This window comes from Nelusetta ayraudi, unplaced genomic scaffold (genome assembly GCF_046127955.1).
Source record: "Nelusetta ayraudi isolate G7.1 ecotype Tasmania unplaced genomic scaffold, CSIRO-AGI_Nayr_v1 ptg000011l, whole genome shotgun sequence".
Classification (NCBI taxonomy): Eukaryota; Metazoa; Chordata; class Actinopteri; order Tetraodontiformes; family Monacanthidae; genus Nelusetta; species Nelusetta ayraudi.
In genome coordinates, this window is record NW_027466061.1 from 19,916,375 (window position 1) to 19,936,460 (window position 20,086).

General features: G+C 40.8%; 3 protein-coding genes and 3 non-coding genes across 6 annotated transcripts; all 6 read left to right on the forward strand.

The window, feature by feature from the left end:
• Positions 1 to 491: 491 nt before the first annotated feature.
• rps8a (ribosomal protein S8a) lies at positions 492 to 4,243 on the forward strand. Its single transcript, XM_076021774.1, has 6 exons — positions 492 to 641; positions 1,594 to 1,700; positions 1,986 to 2,085; positions 2,329 to 2,504; positions 3,100 to 3,229; positions 4,090 to 4,243. The coding sequence occupies exons 1-6, from the start codon at positions 638 to 640 to the stop codon at positions 4,197 to 4,199; spliced, it is 627 nt and encodes a 208-aa protein (XP_075877889.1). The 5' UTR covers positions 492 to 637; the 3' UTR covers positions 4,200 to 4,243.
• LOC142885768 (small nucleolar RNA SNORD46) lies at positions 1,770 to 1,877 on the forward strand. Its single transcript, XR_012926334.1, has one exon. It is a non-coding gene; the product is annotated as a small nucleolar RNA SNORD46 (small nucleolar RNA).
• Positions 2,952 to 3,019, forward strand: LOC142885767 (small nucleolar RNA SNORD38). The gene has a single exon (XR_012926333.1). It is a non-coding gene; the product is annotated as a small nucleolar RNA SNORD38 (small nucleolar RNA).
• On the forward strand, positions 3,461 to 3,528 carry LOC142885766 (small nucleolar RNA SNORD38). Its single transcript, XR_012926332.1, has one exon. It is a non-coding gene; the product is annotated as a small nucleolar RNA SNORD38 (small nucleolar RNA).
• A 1,495-nt stretch (positions 4,244 to 5,738) lies between the features above and the next one.
• Positions 5,739 to 10,600, forward strand: acadm (acyl-CoA dehydrogenase medium chain). Its single transcript, XM_076021775.1, has 12 exons — positions 5,739 to 5,857; positions 6,398 to 6,506; positions 6,641 to 6,738; positions 7,592 to 7,661; positions 7,950 to 8,050; positions 8,154 to 8,234; positions 8,322 to 8,452; positions 8,714 to 8,822; positions 8,982 to 9,122; positions 9,410 to 9,505; positions 9,610 to 9,858; positions 9,949 to 10,600. Exons 1-12 carry the CDS (start codon positions 5,843 to 5,845, stop codon positions 10,018 to 10,020), a joined length of 1,272 nt encoding a protein of 423 aa, XP_075877890.1. The 5' UTR covers positions 5,739 to 5,842; the 3' UTR covers positions 10,021 to 10,600.
• A 423-nt stretch (positions 10,601 to 11,023) lies between these two features.
• On the forward strand, positions 11,024 to 16,296 carry rabggtb (Rab geranylgeranyltransferase subunit beta). The gene is made up of 9 exons (XM_076021776.1): positions 11,024 to 11,141; positions 11,529 to 11,636; positions 11,895 to 12,092; positions 12,344 to 12,449; positions 12,640 to 12,692; positions 12,792 to 12,902; positions 13,061 to 13,186; positions 14,321 to 14,470; positions 15,000 to 16,296. Exons 1-9 carry the CDS (start codon positions 11,139 to 11,141, stop codon positions 15,138 to 15,140), a joined length of 996 nt encoding a protein of 331 aa, XP_075877891.1. The 5' UTR covers positions 11,024 to 11,138; the 3' UTR covers positions 15,141 to 16,296.
• Positions 16,297 to 20,086: the final 3,790 nt, after the last annotated feature.

Consider the following 20,086-nt stretch of genomic DNA (forward strand, 5'->3'; position numbering starts at 1 on the left):
TGGTGTCAGATTTCAAATGGTGATTCTCATACTAGCCACTTCACACTCAGCTGTTAACCTTTTCCCAGTATGCTCAAAAGTCCTTGTATGAGGAGGCCTGAAGAAAGAGTGGAGTCTGGACTGGGTGGTCCATAACAATGGATCCAGTAGAGCTTTTCAACCACTACAATAACCTGTGACAGGGATATAACAACTCTTTTCCCCAATCCACATCATTCTCTTTCTCCTTTGATGATGATGATGATGATGATGATGATGATGGAATAAATATATTGTGGCAATTTGAATGATTAAAATTTTCAATTTAAAACTAATTCGACTTTAGTGCAAACTGAAAGAATCTGTTTAAAATAGGTGTGCAAAATAAAATATAAACAAACCTATCTGCAAGTAAACATCTATTCTTAAATTGTATGATATGGTATAAATCAGTGGTTTCGAGTGCCAAAAAAAGCCATTCATATTCATGAGATATAGACTAAATTGTTATCAACTATGGAATTAAGTTGACTTTCATAATAAACCATTTCGCCAGCAAGAAAAATCCGTTGACTGCTGCGGCAACTATCGCGAGAACACGTTTCTTCAAACCTCCCCATGAGCCTTTGCGATTCCTCTTTCTAGCCGGCGCCTGAGAATGGGTGAGTGAATCCAGACTCGGCCAGGAGGGAGAATCCTTCTCAATCTGATGTTTTAGCGACGGATTTTTTTCAATGATGGTTTGCTATTTTGTAGTTTATTGGTGTTAACGTTTGTATACTATTATATTATTTGTTTACAGCAAGTTGATTTAATTTTAGATAGATAACTTGCCAACGATGTCTAGCTTTCCAAGATGGCTGCCCTCATTGGCTACATAGTTGCGGATAGTGTAGTGTGTCTTACAAAAAAGTCCAGGTTTTAGTCTGTTTTTCAATTTTGAACAGTTCAGAAGTGTTACAGAACTAAGTATGTTGACGTTGAGTCGGGTGGAAATTTTCACCTGCGAAATAATCCAACTAAAGAAGACTAACCAAAGACATTAGCCGAGGTGCTTGCTAGCACTACCGTGAGTGGCATGCTTTTGCAGTTAAGCGTCTCTTAAAAAAGCCAAGTATTTCTGTATTTTAACGTTTGGGTGAGCAGTTTCATTTCCAACTGCTAATTAGATTTGTCGATAGACAAGTCAATGACGGTTTTCTTTACAGTACGCCTGAGACACGTGTAGCCATTTCGTCCTGTAGACCTCATTGACGGATAGCTGGAATCGTCAAAGCTAGTCGTTATGCGCCGCAATGCCTATGTAGCTTTTCCCTCTTTGAAACTCCGCCCGGTTCAACACAATTGTGGGACGAATAGAACAAGGCTCATTTAGTTCAAATACTGCTGCTGCGAAGGGGAGCTCAGATTGAATAGGTTGTTTTCTAAAATTCCATGAACCTACCTTTTACGCGAAATTGCTTGAGTGAAATGATGAAACTCTAAAGCGGAATCCTAAACAAACTGCGGACAACCCTTACCTTGGAGAACTGATTACTCAAGCAAATGCAGTTAGACGAAACTGAGCACACTGTGAGACGTCATGTTCTTAAATCCTGGTTCACACTTTTGCAGGTATCTCAAGGGATAACTGGCATAAACGCCGCAAGACCGGTGGCAAACGCAAGCCCTACCACAAGAAAAGGAAGTATGAGCTTGGGCGCCCTCCTGCAAACACAAAGGTAGGTGAAACTATTAGGGTAGCTACATAATGCTACATAAATGATTCCTAATATGATAAATGAAGATGGAGTGTGGATGACGAAAACCCGACCTTAGGTATGTCTTTTTTGGACCGTTTTGGTTCAAAGCTTTGGACCTACCAGTGATAGGACTTGTCATAGTTACACTGACACACTCCTTAACATTTGTAATAAGTCATTTCCACAAGTGTGTGTACAAAACAATGCAGACAGTAATTGTGGAATGCTCAGTCCTGACGTCTTTTTTTTTTTTCTCCCCCAAAGATTGGACCTCGTCGCATCCACACTGTGAGGGTCCGTGGTGGGAACAAGAAATACCGTGCTCTGAGGCTGGATGTCGGCAACTTCTCATGGGGATCTGAGTGTAAGCATAGTTCAGTCTGCCTTTAACTCTATAGGACCATGACTTGCACTTTCACATGTTTTATTGACAATTTGCTCAGGTAACTAGTGGCTGATGGTGGCGATGACAAATTGTTTGAGAAATAACCTTTTTCCTGACATGTCCGCATTTCTCACGGTTAAAAAACTGCTAATATCAATGAAATCAAATTGTTTTGTTTATTTTAGTAATTACTTTGGAGTAATAGAACTTTTTTGGACACAGGTTGCACACGCAAGACCAGGATCATCGACGTGGTCTACAATGCCTCCAACAACGAGCTGGTCAGAACCAAGACCTTGGTGAAGAACTGCATCGTCCTCGTCGACAGCCTCCCATACAGGCAGTGGTATGAGGGTCACTACACCACTCCTCTGGGGCGCAAGAAGGGAGCCAAGCTGGTATGTTGGAAAGCATTATAGCCGTATATTGGGATTGTGAAGGTTTTTTTTAGTGGTACTTTGATATAAAAGCTATGGAGTGACACAACAAATCAAACTTTATATAAAACATTATCTTGTTTGTATTCAATAACTTCTGGTAAACTATTTGTCAACACCCACCGACCCCCACCCTCCTCAATCTATTACTTCCAGTCTGGAAGTCCTATCTGAATTCAAAAATATAAAGTGCTTCTTTGCATGAAATCACCCCAAATTACTTGAATGTTGCTGAAAACAGTGTCACTACAGTAACTTACCAAGCAGGAGATGCGTGTTTTAAAAAAAAATGGGTCTCTATAGTTTTACTTCTCACTTGTTTCTGCCTTTTCTGTTGTGTTTTTGGTCACTTTAGTTTATGGTTGCATAGTAATTGACTATACAAATTGCTGTCTGTTAGAAATTGTCTTTCTATGAGGATAACTTGACCAGTTCTGCTACTGAATGAAAGTGGTGAAAACAACGTCTCTGAGAAAGACTTGGCAGTCAAATAAAAAAAAAAACTATCAGTGCAACCTTGTGGAGTAGTTTGAGTGACAGTTATGTTTCTCTGCAGACCCCTGAGGAGGAGGAAGTTCTGAACAAGAAGAGGTCCAAGAGGACCCAGAAGAAGTACGATGAGCGTAAAAAGACGGCCAAAATCAGCACCCTCTTGGAGGAGCAGTTCCAGCAGGGAAAACTGCTTGGTGAGTCATTACTCTTGCATAACTTCAAGTTATGGTTTGCCATTGTTGTACAGACATACATTTGTTGCCTGTGTATTAGGACTTAATAACAAGGACTTCACCGGTGCAGTGATTATTCATTCATTCTACAGACTTGGATAAAAGTGGGCTAAACTGATTTTGTTCTTGGTGATGGATATATTGTATTGGATCTCAAACGGGCATGGGTAATTGCAGACTGCATTGTTTGCCTTTCAATGATGAGAATCTTGTCAGTTCTGCTTCTGAATGACAGTGATGAAACTAAAGACTCTGAGAAAGACATTTTATAAACATGCCAGTGTTTTTAAACAAGAGATCCTGTGTTAGTTTTTTTTTTTAATTCACATCTATTACTCTACAAGCAAGTGTGCAGAGGCTCAGATGTCAGGTGTTGTAATAAAGTCTCTTATGTTAGTTTTTTGTTCAGCCAAGAAAAAAACCAACTCATTCTACTATTTACTTGTTCAAGTTACGTGATCTTTTATTTAGGCAAATATCATTTAGTGAATGGCCTCAATATTTTAAAAGCTGACTATTAATGTATGGCCAAAGGAAGAGGGAACAAATTACATCTAGTCCTGCATAGAAACAATCAATCCTAAAACCATTCCACCAGTCCAGAAGTTTGGTTTTGGTACCTTTTAGCGAAGATTATCTGTGAAAATATATTTTTGACTTGAAATACCTGAATATGGTGGGCTGTTCTTCTAGCATGTAGCAATGGCCCATTATTTAGCTGTGCAAGGTTCTGAAACCTTGAGTTGTTGCTTCCAGAGACCAAAAGGTGCATATCTCTTTTGGTTTATCCAGCATATTGACTACTGTCTTTTCTCCTGTAGCTTGCATTGCTTCCAGACCTGGCCAGTGTGGCAGGGCAGATGGCTACGTCCTTGAGGGGAAGGAGCTGGAATTCTACCTGAGGAAGATCAAGGCCAAGAAAGGCAAATAGATGTAAAGCTGTTTGATACGTCAATAAAATTGAAATGCCCTCAATCCTGCTGTCTTTCTTTTTTTCAATTACACAATGTAAGATGCATGGATTAATTATGAGGGTTTTTTTTCCCACTGAAGTTGCCAGAATCTGTTTCAAATATACCTAGAAGGTTTATGGTGCTGTGAAATTATAATTTGCCAAGCAATTGAACATTGAAAATAAGTTCAAATATAAATATTTTGTATTTACACTCAATTGTGATTGAACAATTTTCCTGGTGTACCTCAAACTGGTCCAGTGGAAAATGTAGTTTGGACACACAGCTACTGTAGACAAGCTGTAAGTGTTAATTATGTAACAATTACATGGAAATATCTACAGAAGTGCATTGCATTCACTGAATAAAAAAAATTAGGCACCAGCATCTCGTAATTACGCGGAAAGATCTCATAATCATAAGATAAGGATCTCGTAATTACGAGATCAAATTAAAAGGAAACTTCTAAATCCGTAATCAGTGGGCAATGATGCCGCTATTGCAGTGTGATGACGCTATCACAGTTAAACAGATAAATGCTTTTCTTTTTTTTCTTTTTTTTGAGGAACCTTATTGAGAATGAAGAATGGACTGACAACAAAGAATGTTCCAAAAACATTAACCTGAAACCAAGTACAGAGATAAGCGATTCTATCTAGTTTCCCCTCTTGTGCTCAGTGATTACCGTAATACCTTGTATACACAGAGCAAGCGGAAAGCGCGTGCCTGCTGGCTCGACCGCTTTTGCAGAACTGGTTTTTGGCTTGACGTTTCGAGAACGTCAGAACAATCTCAACTGCCTGCAGTGTAGACATACTAATATTAATACCATCCTCAGTTTCGAGAAATGCAAGTATTTCCCAGTGTCTCAAACCGAGAAGGTAGCAATAGCAGATTAACTGCGATAGCCCCATCATTGCTCATTTATTAACGACGGATTTAGACGTTTCCGTTTGTAAAGTTTATCTCGTAATTACGAGATCCTGGTGCCTAATTGTTTTTATTCAGTGAATGCAATGCGCTGGTTAATTTCCTCCCAGGCGAGACAAAGTTGCTTTTGAGGAGGTGAACCTTGGTGTAAATTGTTTTGCAGCGATGCAAACGTGCTGTTTGAATGACTAAGGAAATTATTTTGCTCATAGCTCTACTTGCATTTGGAGAAAGTGAGCCTCTCTGACTTAGAAAAACGTAATTTACTTTTTCTTTCTTGAGAAAAGACAGAATTCCCAATTAAATTCTGAATAAGATTAAGTTATGGGCATTTTCTCTGAGAAAAGACAGAATTCCCAATTAAATTCTGCATAAGATTTAAGTCATGGGCATTGTCTCGTTAATATTTTTTTCACTAATGGCACTAAAATGTAGACCGATTATATTCGTATATTCGTAATATATTCGTGTCCTGACCTCACTCCGGACAATCTGGCGGACTAGAGTCTTCAAAAAGTAGGGCAAAAGTCAACTTCCGGGTGTGGGGATTTGACACGTGACCACTTTCCTCCATTCTGATTCGCTGTGAGGTAGAGAGGGATGTAATTTAGAGCAAAGGTAGCGTCAGTACTAGAGAAGACCTACTTCGAATGCAGCGCAGCGTCCACTGACTGGTGACACAACAACAACAATGCTCTTCACAAAGGTATCTGCAAATTATTTATCGGATTTCTTGACCTGTGAATAAACGGGCCGTGGTTGTTTCAATGCGTCCGTGGGGTTTTCACGCTCTCGGACATTCGAAACGACGTTTGGATTATGCTTCCCCTACAGCGCTTGCTGTTCTGAAGGCTAAGCTAAAGGCTAGCCTGTGGTTCAAGTTCACTTAGCAGCCGCAACATAGGTTATGCAAGCACATAACATTGAAGATTAGGTATTCGCTTGTTTTGTTTATAGTATATGTACTCATTATATTTTCCTTTCCGGACTTTAAAATGCCAGCTGCGGTGTATTTGAAAAGCGAGCAAAACAAAGCCGCCCATGAAATTATATAATTTATGTTGATTTGGGTTTGAGAAAACTAATGTAGCTGTTACTCGGATTACTTTGACTAATACGTTTGATTACATTTTTATTGAAGGTATCCACGTACTATCTATCTATCACTTCTTCCATATAATAGCCTGTTTTAAATTCATTTGTATTTTTATTAGTATTGTCTCTTCTTCTGTTGCTGTGCTTGAAGGTCCTCAGAGCCGGCCTGCAGTCTGGGTTCAGGTTGCAGAGCACCAGTGCTGCTGCCAGCGCTGCTGCGCCCCACAGCGGCACCTTCACCTCCCAGGGCTACTCGTTTGGTCAGTTGCCATGATGTAGACGCATACTCTTTATCTCACATTCTTTTCATGTGATAAATGTAAGAGGGCTTGAGCCCGTTCTTAGACAGAGATGGACATTGAACAGAGAGACTGATTGCATGTTTGACCCACAGAGCTCACCGATCAGCAAAAGGAGTTCCAACAGCTGGCGAGAAAATTTGCCCGCGAAGAAATCGTCCCTCACGCACCTACTTATGACAAGAGTGGAGAAGTAAGTTTATATCCCACATTTAGCCAAATTTATTAACTTTATTTATAAAAGGTAATACACTGCAAAAATAAAGGGAACACTAAAATAATACATCCTAGATATTAATTAAGGAAATGTTCCAGTTGAAAATCTTTTATTAATCACACAGTTGAATGGGTTGAGAACAAAATAACATAAAAATGATCAATGTAAAATTAAATTCCCCCATGGGGGTTTGGATTTGGAATCCTCCTCAAAGTAAAAGTGCAAACTGAGAATACAGGTTGATCCAACTTTCCAGCGGAAATCCCTCAGAACAAGTTAAAATCAGGCTCAGTAGTGCGTATGACCTCGCTACAATGCCTGGGCATGCTCCTTATGAGACGGCCAATTGTCTCCTGAGGGCCAGTCCATGGCGTCAATGTCTTCATGCAGGAACTGCTGACACACTTGTGGGACGCTGACAAAATGCAATTATGACCGAAACATCAGCCAGAAAGAATGAGAGCAGAGAAAGGGTCTGTGGCACCACCTGCAGAGCCATTCCTTTATAGGGGTTGTCTTCGTAATTGCCTCTCATTTCCACCTGGTGCAATGTGTCATTTGCACAACAGCAGGTAAAATGGATTCACAATCAGCGTTGCTTCCTAACTGGGCAGGCTGATTTCACAGAAGTGTGATTGACTTGGAGTTACGTTGTGTTGTTCTGGTGTTCCCTTTATTTTTTGAGCAGTATATTTTCTCTTACCCTGCTTGTGTCGCTATTATTATTATTATTATTATTATTATTATTATTATTATTGTACTCTTGGATTAATCCTTTTTGATCAACATTAGTACTGAGAGTTACTCATAAATTCCATTTATATTGCAGTATCCTTTCCCCATCATCAAGAAGGCATGGGAGCTCGGTCTCATGAACAGTCACATTCCTCAGGAGTATGGTACGGTACTTTGTTGCTGTCTGTTTATTGAACTGTAAGATGACTTTCTCGAGGGTTCTCTCATTGAGCAATTATTGCTGTAACTACCGGTTCCATTTGTTACTGGTGTAATGTGGAGATGGTGGTTTTGGCAGCCAAAGTAATAACCTTTTGAAGTCTTGTCTTTTAATCTTTTTGTCAGTGGATATTTTTGCAATGTAATTTACTATGTACTATCTTGTTTGTTTTTTTTCCTTTTTTTTCTCTATCTTACTATCTTGTTTTCATATGTGGGTCTTGTGTTTTCAGGTGGAATGGGCTTGTCCATTTTTGACAGCTGTCTCATCACAGAGGAGCTGGCTTACGGCTGCACAGGAGTGCAGACTGCCATCGAGGCCAACTCTCTGGGAGTAAGTTTTTATTCACTTGAGCAAGGTGATGCTATTAATAACGACACTGTCCATTACATGTCACAGTACAGCTGAGAGTCCAAATAATACATTTCTTCCACAGCAAATGCCCGTCATATTGGCTGGTAACGAGGCCCAGAAGACAAAATACTTGGGAAGGATGACGGAGGAGCCACTCATGTGTGTAAGTAATGGTGGCGCGATCAGTCTTTCTGTCAACTCTTAGAAACAAAATAACAAGTGTGTGTGGGTGTGTGTTTGCTTTCCTCAGGCTTATTGTGTCACAGAGCCTGGGGCGGGTTCTGATGTTGCTGGCCTCAAGACACGAGCTGTGAAGGTGGGAGATGAGTATGTCGTGAATGGACAGAAGATGTGGATCACGAATGGTGGGAAAGCTAACTGGTGTGTATCCACATCCTCTGCGCTCATTTCGATGGAAAAAAAACAAAGTTTCATGTTTATTTTAGTTTCATGGTTGAGCTTTTCAATTAGATTTGTTCATAACCTGTTTGTATGCAGTGTTCCTAACTAAAATGCCACCTTCAAGGCTATTTAAACAGGTTTAACAAAAAGACAAACTTGAACCGAATCCTAGGACAACTGTTTTAGTTTCTTTATTTGGCCTTTGGTTATTTAAACGTTTCGACCATTTTCATGTTTTAGGTATTTCCTCCTCGCACGCACCAATCCAGATCCTAAATGCCCAACCAGCAAAGCTTTTACTGGTTTTATTGTGGAAGCTGACACTCCAGGAGTTCAGATTGGCAGAAAGGTAACAACAGCAAGGCTGAATTGCTTGTTCATGTCTTGACGTAATAAAAGTTGGCAATTTTCCCTCAATTAGATTAAGAGAGACATTTTGGTCGTCTTGGTAGGTACATGATCAAAATAGAAGATGGAGCAATTATCTGTATTTACCTTGTGTTCATAGGAAATGAACATGGGCCAGAGATGCTCCGATACCAGAGGCATCACTTTCGAGGATGTGAGGATACCAAAGGAGAACGTACTGATTGGAGAGGGAGCTGGCTTCAAAATTGCAATGGGAGCTTTTGATAACACAAGGCCACCAGTAAGTTCAGTTATTGGATTTTAGGAGTGAAATTAATACAGTACACAAACATCCAACTTCATTTTAATTAAATGTTTTTGTTTTTTTTTTTGCTTCTGGAAATGGTACATCAGCATTGCAAACAGGCCTAAGCTGTGTGAAACGTTTTTTTCAGGGTTATTCTGTAAAAAACAAAAAACAAACAAAAAGAAAATCCTTAATTGAAATGGATGAAAATACATTTTGCATTTTTGTCTTCAAGAATTATTTTGGGGACATTGTTCTTATTTGCCATTATTGCCTTCCAGGTGGCAGCTGGAGCTACAGGCCTCGCACAGAGGGCCCTGGAAGAAGCCACAAAGTACGCACTGGAGAGAAAGACCTTTGGAAAACTTATTGCTGAGGTTCGTTCCCTCATACTTCCACAGGAAGAGTTGCTTTTCTACATTTAAATGTGCATGAATGAGAGCAGGACCAACAGTCCCCCTCCGCCTTCCTTGTTTCACAGCACCAGGCTGTGTCCTTCCTCCTGGCTGAGATGGCGATGAAGGTGGAGCTGGCAAGGATGGCATACCAGCGGTCTGCCTGGGAGGTGGATCAGGGGCGCAGAAACACATATTTCGCTTCTATCGCCAAGGCCTTTGCTGGAGATATCGCAAATCAGGTGGCCTCTGATGCTGTCCAGGTGTTCGGAGGCAATGGTTTCAACAGTGAATACCCTGTGGAGAAGTTGATGAGGGATGCCAAGATCTACCAGGTGGGTGACAATGATGTTAAATTGGTGATCGCAAGCCTGTTAAGTTGGTTTGCAAAACCTAATTATCGTTTTTTTTTTTTCCCTTTGCAGATCTATGAAGGCACGGCTCAAATCCAAAGACTCATCATTGCAAGAGAACACCTTGGAAAATACATGAAATGAATGCGCTGCCTCTAATTTGTAATAATTCAAAATTTAATTTCTTTGGATTTTTCTATAACTGTTTGATCTTGGATGTAGGTATGACCAGGGGAAAGAAAACTAGATTCTGTTTTTCAGTAGCATTGAGTCTGACGTGATTTCATGCTGCCTTGCTTTTCAGACATATGCAGAATTTAAGGTTCTGTTCAGTCTTCTGTTGAAAAACAGGGGACTATATTTATTTACATTGAAACAGACCATTAGCCTTACACTTTATCACTGTTTTCATTTTCTGTGTTCATGCCTTATCTGACTACAAATCATTACATATGCTGCTGTAGCTAAAAGAAACAAAACTTGGACTATTGTGGACAAATGGATATACAAAATACCTTCTGATGTTGGCGAGGACAAATTCAATTCTCTCAGTATTCTAAACGTAGGAATGTGAATCTAAAAAGTTGTGAGACTGTAAATGTTTTTCTCGTAAATTCATTCATGGTTAATTTGCTTCATATGAAATTCATACAGCATCCACTGTTAACATAATGCTAATTTCATTTGAAGTCTGATCAGTCAATAAATTTCTTTGTATATTTAATTGTGTGTTAACTCTGTCAAATATGAAGATACTTAATGTCGTCAAGGTTTGATAAAGGCTTTTAGTCAGGACAGAGCAAACTGTTATTCCTACTGCCTGCACTATACATTTTCACAATTTGTTGGAAAGTTAAAATGGTGTATATTACATTCTTTTGTAGAGAAAAAAAAACAAAACAAAAGGAAAATGATTCCAGCGTGATATTGATGTTCAGATAAAAGTTTAGTTGAATGTGAAGTCATGATTCACATTAAACTGGATTTTCAGTGCGTAGGTAATCCAAACACTATAGTAACCTACACGCTTACAAGCAGTCTGTAGCGTCGTAAGTTAAGTTGGATTAGTACCCTGTCAGTAATTAAATGTAAAACTAACGTACGTGATCAGTCGGAAAGCGAGACGAGACCTACTTTACGTCGTTATCTTAAAACCGTGCGCATATGTTACATATTCCAAGCAGCAGGTGGCGGTAAGCGTGCCTGCAACATCGTCCCTTTAACAACACGACGAAGAAGCCTGGTCATGCGGACATTACAGAATGGTAACCGGCGAGAGATTTTACAAATATTGTATTTGGTCATTGGCGCTTAAAAGAGCTTGAAGTCGTAGCAGTTACAACTGTCACTTTTAACAATACTCTGTCAATACTCTGTACTACTTTGGGCTTTTACTCGTAAAAACAGCCGACAAGTGTCTCCAATCCAGCTAGCATGTACGTTAGCAGCGCCTAACAGTCCAGAGAGCAGAAGCTGTCAAAAACTGCTTTCCTACCTTTACAGGTTCTTTACCAGTTTGCCATATAATATACGTTGGATCCCTGTCAGCTTTATAGAAAAATGGTTGATTCTAACCGCGTGTTGATAAAGCAGGACAACTTTGGATTCGTGGGATGGTTTTCATGCAATGTTTTGACGTGTCTTAACTCCAGGGTACCCCAGTAAAAGATGTCGTCGTTAAGCCCGACGCTCCCAACACTCTGTTCCTGGATAAACATGCAGACTACATCGCTGCTTACGGTTCCAAAAAGGATGACTATGTGAGTAATGCCATTATCGAACTGTAAACGTTGTTATAAAGTGATATGCAGACATACATCACCAGATATTTATATCATCACATATATACATCAGATCTCCAGTAAATACATTTTGATGCCGTCTTGCCCTTATTGAACTGTCTGCACATTGATGGTGGGATTATTCCTCGGTGCTGAAATGAAGCAATAGGACGAGGTCATAATGGTTGCGACACTGAGGTTTTTCCTAATTTTTCTGTTCTGATATTAACTGTGCAGGAGTACACACTGTCGGAGTACCTGCGGATGAGTGGTATATACTGGGGGCTGACGGTGATGGATCTGATGGGGCAGCTGCCCCGAATGAACCGCCAAGAGATCATAGACTTCATCAAATCCTGTCAGCACGACTGTGGAGGCATCAGTGCCAGCATTGGACACGACCCCCATCTGCTGTACACACTCAGTGCGGTCCAGGTAAATCCAAAGACATCAAGTTGATCTCACCTCTTTGCTGTAGGGTGGAGAGATGCTCATGAAGACTTAAGAAAGGGGGACTTTGTGATTTAGAATGATTTTTGTTATATATATTTTGTTGGTTGTCATGTTACAGTTATAAAGCCCCTTTAAAATCATCTTATACACCCCGGCAAACTGTTACTTAAAGAAAACACAATTAAGATAAATGTGTTTATTCAAAAATAACAGACTTTTAAATGTTTTACCAGATCCTCTGCTTGTACGACAGCGTGGATGCAATTGATGTGGACAAGGTGGTGGAATATGTCAAAGGGCTGCAGCAGGAAGATGGTTCATTTGCTGGCGACAAATGGGGTTAGCAAGATTCATTCTGATGTTCTCCTCCGAAGCATAGTAAAAATCCTTCTGTAATTTACAATACTTTGTTCAAATAGTTAACTTAAAATACAAGACTGTCTGATTAAAAATCTAGTGAATAATGTCACATTTTAGTGATATTGAATTGTTTTGTGCCATAATAAATATGCTTTTTTGTTCTTTCCAGGAGAAATAGACACAAGATTTTCCTTTTGTGCAATTGCTACACTTGCATTGCTGGTATGAGTTCACTGTATAGTTTTCCTGCAGCAGTTGGTTTTATTTAAATCTATTAAAGTATTTCATTTTTTAAAAAAGCTGTTTTTCTCTACTTTCAAGGGCAAGATGGACACCATAAACCTGGACAAGGCTGTGGAATTTGTCTTGTCCTCTATGAACTTTGATGGTGGATTTGGCTGCAGACCTGGTTCAGAGTCACATGCTGGCCAGGTGAGCTATTAGGTTTTATATTTAATTTACTCTTCACAAATGCATGAAGACCTTCTGACTATTTCTGTGCTATGTCCCCAGCAAGTGTCTTGTTGAGGTTGTCTTAATTAGACTTATTATATTTTTTGATGTTTTCCCATGCTTGTTTGGTCTTTTAGATTTACTGCTGCACTGGCTTCCTGTCTCTTACTGGTCAGCTGCACCAGGTGAACGCAGACCTGCTGGGCTGGTGGCTCTGTGAGAGACAACTGCCATCTGGAGGCCTCAACGGCAGGCCAGAGAAAGTAGGCCCATGTCCAGAGCGTGACAGACTTTTCACGTTTCTAAACCTGCCAGAAGCAAAAATGTAGTTGTTTTGCTTTTCTTGATACGAGAGGTGCAGCCATCAGTTGTTTTTGTAATTGATTAATTTATCCATTATTTTCTTTGATTCAATTAAACGATCATTTGAATATGCAAAACTAAACCATAAAAATGTGAAAAAGACAACAAAAACCACAACCCCATAAATCAGGGGTCTCCAAACTTTTTTTGCAACGGGCCACATGACCGAACAGCATCATGTCGGCGGGCCACGGTTCGTTGACGGGGGGGTGCTGGTTGGTTGGAAACGCTAACGTCCTCGCATTTCTTTGTTGAGCGGGGGAACGGGGGCGGGAGCATGCTATCGCTGTCGCGCTACGCTAACGTGGCGGCAAAGTTACGTGGCGGGGGGGGTTATGGCTGCCTTCACGCGGGCTGGACAAAGACGCAGCGGGCCGGATGTGGCCTGCGGGCCGTAGTTTGGGGACCCCTGCCATAAATTAAGTGAAAGAAAGAAAGAATGAATAAAAGAAAATCTACCCTGGCATGTGCTTCAGAATTAACAACTATTTGAAACACAACAGCGAAAACCAATGTTCAAAATTAGGAAAGAAAGCCTAAAAACGTTAAATTCATCCAATATTTATTTCTTCAGAATGTCTCTACTCAATTTCTTTCTTTGAATTCAACTTTTTATTTCTAAAACCTTGCAATTTACACTAGACTGTTTTAAATTCTTAGTCAATGTGAAACCCATGGCACAAAATTCCACTGTCACATTCTAGTTATTTGAATGAATTGATTTAACCAAATGAGATTATTGAAGCTTTTCTAGGAATCGTCCTCTCCTGTCAGCTAGCAGTATTGTTGGTATCGCGAACCAAAGTGCTCCCTTTGTTTCCATTATTACCAGTCAACAAAACATGTCTCATTTTTGTTGTGGCCACAATTCAAAAGCATGCCTTTCGGAACCAAATATATTGTTGCTCTTTGGAAAAAATGACATCAACTTTTTGCCATCTGAAAGTTCAAGTAAAACTTCAACATCTCAAGATTTGTCATTGAAAATTCTGAAATGCACGACATGACCAATTTCTTGTCTTTGTTTCTTTCAGCTTCCCGATGTTTGCTACTCATGGTGGGTTTTGGCATCGTTGAAAATTATCGGCAGGATTCACTGGATAGACAAAGCCAAGCTGCGATCCTTTATTCTGGCCTGTCAGGACGAGGAGACGGGAGGCTTTGCTGATAGGCCAGGAGACATGGTGAGCTCTCTCCTGCGGGATTTAGTGGGTTGGTGTAACACTCTTGTCAATGTTGCCGCTTTGGTGCAGCGCACTCTTGCCCCAATGAGCTATAGCACAGACAGCATTTTGAAATGCTGTCCTAGGGTGTTTTACAGTGAAAACATTGCTATGCTATGAAGGCAGACAGACCACGACAAGCAGGACTCTCACTTCACATAGACGATCAAGGTGCACTTGTTTTGTACTACCCAAACACTGAGTTGCAGCTGTTTGTGTATATACTAAATGTATGCTGATATAAAAAAGGTACTCAATGCTGACTGAGCTTTGAGACCTGCTGTAATAGCTGAGGCGAATAGTTTGCTAAGAGCCTCATGCTGCAGGAAACGGGAAAGGAATTTGTCAATCACATATTATAATAACACATTACCCGGCGAGACCCTCATACCCATAAGCTGAGGGGTTGCTGTGCCCTATGTCAACACAACAGTAGATGTGATTAAAAGGAGCTGTGGAACTGAGTGTTTGTCCTGCTTTCATTCTGCAGGTGGATCCCTTCCACACTCTGTTCGGAGTGGCAGGACTCTCCCTGCTCGGTGACGAGCAGATCAAGCCAGTCAATCCTGTCCTGTGCATGCCCGAGGACATCCTGCAGCGGCTGAACCTGCAGCCCGAGCTCCTCAGCTAACCCGTTGACAGCCTTCACCACAGCGCGCACGCACACACACTCGATCAGGGAGAGCTGCCAGCGGCTTGACGTTGGGAACACAACCGAGAGGACCACCGAACATCTTGGCTGAAGTGTATAGAAAACGGGGTGAAGGGCTTGGCTCACCAGAGATACATGCAGTCTTCTTCTCTCCACTTACACTTGATTCATCTTGTTACATGTTTAATTGTGAGGCTGTTGTTCTGTAAAGAGATGGGTTTTTTTTTTAAGTATAGCATTGTTGCAAGAACTATAAAATGAGTTATAAACCTTTCGACAGAAAGCATACAAATGTGTCAGAAGCTGCTGTGGAAATCAGTTCATCATCTCGTTCTGGCTTTCGTCACATGTTGTGCTGTGTGTGCCCGTGAGCTGCATTGTTCAAAAAGAACTGGACCGAAGTGTCGGCTGCATCTGCTCTGCTTGCATGTCACTTGTAAATGTCACCTTTGCTGATGTGCGCGCAACAAACAGAACGATCACTTGCACTCTTGTGATTTCACTGTGATATTGATCGTGAGACACTTGAACCAGCTGACTGTCAGTCACTTGGTTCAAAGATATCTTTGTTCACACAGTAGTTAAAAGTCACCACACCAGGAAAAAAGAAACTCTGCTGCACTTCTGCAAACAAAGCTCGTCATCTTTTATCATGGATGGTGTTTGGTGCAGTAGGGGGCTGCTTTTGTGCGAGACCAGAGGCATAGGGTATTTGTTTTAAATGTAAATGAACTCTAAAGAATATATGTGAATCTGCAAAACAAATGTGTTTTTTTTTTTGTATAATTAATCATGCAAGGCTTTTTCACTGGACTTTGGGATGAATGAGTTTAATGTGGAACCTTAACATTAGTCAGTGTCTCATTTTTCTTGTCTGGAGCAACTTTACCCTGTATCATTGATCTCTTGGCCCACCAAAAACATTGATTAATAACTAATAATTAATGTGGTGCATCATTTCAAATGGTTAATCTAATCTAAAATAGTAAAAAAAAAAAAAAGACAGAAAGTCCCAGAGGTGTTTTAAAGGAGTGTTGCTTAATATAATATAGTGCAGGCCACATTATCCTGCAAGATTACTGCAAATGTATTACTGTACAAAATGCCACATTTCGCCAATAAATGAGTCCCCACAGCTTTTGACTGAGATCCTTGGTTTAGTGCAGCAGATGAAGCAAACTGGTGTCTTTTTCTCAGAAGTATTGAAAAACGTGTAGCCTTGGCACAAAATAAAAACCCCGCTATTTTTTTTTTTTTTAAACTCCAGCGGTGAGGTTATAAATTCTTCTTGGATTTTACTGGCAGTTAGGAATTCTCAAGCCAATTGGTGTAGAAACCATAGGATACACAATTGTTAATGACGTAAAACAAAGGTTGCTTAAATTATAAATCATATTGTCTCAACTAAAACATTTTCTCATGAAAAGCAAACACCGAATAATGAATTATTAATACTTTCATTATTAATATAAATTATTTTATATTTAAATATGTCAAGCCTTTGTGTTTCTGTTATCATAAAGATTCTAAAAAGGAAAAAAAAAAATCAGCTGGAGTGAGTTACAAAAACACTAGATGGCAGACTTGTAAACAAAACAGTTTTCATTGGAGCGAAAAATGCGGTTGCAGTGTTTCACTCTGCAAGCCAGTAGGAGGACAAACACTTGTAGAAACGAAGTCCGTCCCTCTCGTTAAACGTTTGCCACTCCTGATTAAACCCAGACTCCAGTAATCACGGTGCCAGCCAACAACTCGAGTTTCGTTGCAGCTCATTGCAAGGACACATTATGGTAATGATGACGCAGTTCTGAGATGAAATCACTGCGCTGCAGTAATTAGAAGCTGCTTCTCTCCTACCTGTTTCCCCCCACGTAATGAAGATAAATGCCCCCTGCAACCACCTGATCCGCCTGATACGAAAATGACACTTAATCCTCGCCTTACGAGTCATCAGGTCCCAATGCTGCGTAGAATATGATTACCTCCACATGTCGCCGGGACGGTGATACATGTGGTTGGTTAGAATGTCCAGATGTGTGTTTCTAGATTTCTCCGCCCTGGGGAGGTTTTCGGCAGGGAGCTTGTTAAAGTTCTGCTGCTCAGGGTCGCTTTGTGTTGTCTGGTAATTAGCATTGCGATAATTAGTGTCAGCTTGCACCTCACACAGAGGCTCCCTGACAGTAATAGTCGTCGCTTTAATTGTGGTGGTTCGCATGTATTTGTGTCTCTGTGTAGTTGTGTTACACAGCGGTGTTAGAAAGTGCATCCTTCTGTGGTTCTCTCACCCTCCCACGACGGTTGGCTTGCTCTTAAATTAGAACTTAAAATGCAGCTTATGATTGGAAGGTCTCTCTAGGTTCATTGTGTAATTCACATGATGACAGTTGAGGGTCCTGTCACTATGCTTCCAATTGATCATGCAGCTACTTGGCCAAAGGCGTATTCCTTAGGCCGACTGGTTAAGCGAGCGTGCCTATTACCTGGGAGTCTGGGGTTTGAAGCCTGCCCAGGCCCTCTACACCTTGCCACAACATTAAATGACCCTTCACTTGTCTCTGTGCATGTTAAGGTTTAGTATTCTTGAGAGTTTGTGTAATTGGTCCGTTGATGTGGACATGCCATCCATATGAGGAAATAAATGTAAAACTAGATTATCCAGTCTAAAATGTTGTGCGCTGTTCAACCAGGATCTGGTTCAATTGATAGCTAATTTGATTGGTAGATTGTGAGACTGTGAGATTGTGAGTGTTGAAGTACGTCTGATGAATGTGTCTGCAGCTGAAGCCTTGGTGGTGAAGAATGGAAAAAACAGAAGGGAGACTACTGAAGGTAATATTACGCTCAATGTAGATGCTTGTGCCTAATTATATACTCTCTGATATAAATATGCATAAACAAATAATCATTGATACAAATATGTTTAAATCAGTCAGTTAACCCATTCACATGGTGGGCAATGTATCCATAACATGCTGTAAGTTCTGTGCAGAGTATTATGATACCTAAGAGAAGACACAGGAATGCATCCCTCGTAAATCAGTGACCGAGGTGACCTGCTGTGCCAGGCGGAGCCAGATCAGACAGCCAATCAGAGGAGGATGTCATCTGAGCGCGCCTGCAAGAACAACTGGAATTTTTCTATCTAAAAAGACTGGATAAGTTGATTAGGGAAAAAAAAAAAAAAAGCAGCAGTCAGACTTCGTGCCCCCTTATCAATGATGCTGGGAGGGCATGAACTCGACCCAGAGCTCTGTATACTTGTATTCTGAATTTGAATTACTAAAGATGAAATCAGCATTCTTCTCCTGAAACTCTCCTGGAAGTCAGCACGACACTAAAAAACAAGGCGATCCAACACTACATGGACGGCAGCAACTCTTGATTATGTTGAAAATAACTGTGGTGTCTGTGGTTGAGGTGTGGAATGAAAAGGTGTCCTGAGCCTTTGTGATGATGAGTTCACAGCTCCATGAGAGCAGACAAAGCGCTTTTGAAGGGGTGGCTGTTGCAAAATTTTTTATGTGTCTACTACTCACTGCTGTGTCACTGCCGCTGGAACCCTGTGTGTGAACTGAAATAGTAAAAACCAGAAGTGTCACCACAGTCAAATGTGGCTCAAAGCAGTGATGCGGCCAAAATAGTGTTCACAATATCCACTGTGTGGAAAGTTCATGCAGCGCGTAGCGGAGGCGTGTTCCTGGCCTTGGATTTTACACTGGATGTCTGGAGGACATGGTGTTAGCATCACCACATTTGGCTGCAGCATCTATACGTGCATTTGGGTGACACCAAACAAGCAGGATGGAGACTTGCTATGTTTTCGTCCGTTGTTGTTTTCTGAGGCTTGCCGTGTATTACATTTATGACCTCTCCTAAACTACTCCTAAACGGCCAACAGTTATGTTGATGGACATAGAGGTTGTTAGTTCGTAGGTGAACGTTCAATCTTGGTGGACATCCTCTCGAGGTTTTATAGCTACAGGTGATTGGTTACCAGCTAGAACAGGGGTCACCAACCTTTTTGAGCTACTTCATTATTACTGAGGCATATAAAGGACAACTAGTTTGCTACACTCTATTTTTTTTTTCAGTTAGCCTTTAGTTATATATTATTTTTAATGATACCGATCTAAATGTAAAATTGAATTATAAATGCAGCTCCCCATGTTGTGCTATTTTTGGAACAGGCCTGCGGGCTGGTCATGGAGTCCTTGGGGGCTACCTGGTGCTCGCGGCCATCACCTTGGTGACCCCTGGGCCAGAACGTAGCCAGTTGTAATTGAATCAAGATGACGGTTGGACTAGTGAGAGTACGGACGGCAGCCTGCTGGGGGAGAGTTTTTTCCAGTCTTCCTTCCAGTGATACTGAAAATGCTCGCATTGCAATCTAGAGCATGTGGCCTCCAGTGCTGCAGCTCTTTACTCTTATAAATATACACTGTTGCCCATGAAGTAATTTTGTTTTGAGACACGTCTCTCTGTTTAGTACAAATTAAAATTCATCAGTAGTCACTTCTGAGCAGGTGCACTGATTACATTGTTTGTCCTAATTAGCCCGGTAAAATTAATTCATGCACAACATTTGTCTAGCACTATTAAAAGATGGGTTATATCAATTCTGTTATTCCAACTTTAAGGGGAGCAGTGTGCATTCAAACCACACCTCTGGCCTTTGTCCTGCTACCTGCGTTGTTCAGTGAGGCCTCAAATCAACCCCCCAAAATGCACTGACAAGTCTGTGACTTTTTTTTCCTCCCTCTCTTTTTTTTGCCTTTTCTGCGTTGATAAGGGAGCAGTAAGCAGTTGGGCCCCTGGTATCTGGCAGAGAGAAACGAGTCGGCTGTTGCAGAGAAGCCCCACCGGCTCTCATTAGCGGGAGAGAGGGAGAGATGAACAAGAAGACAGAAGGCAGGGGAGAGATAATA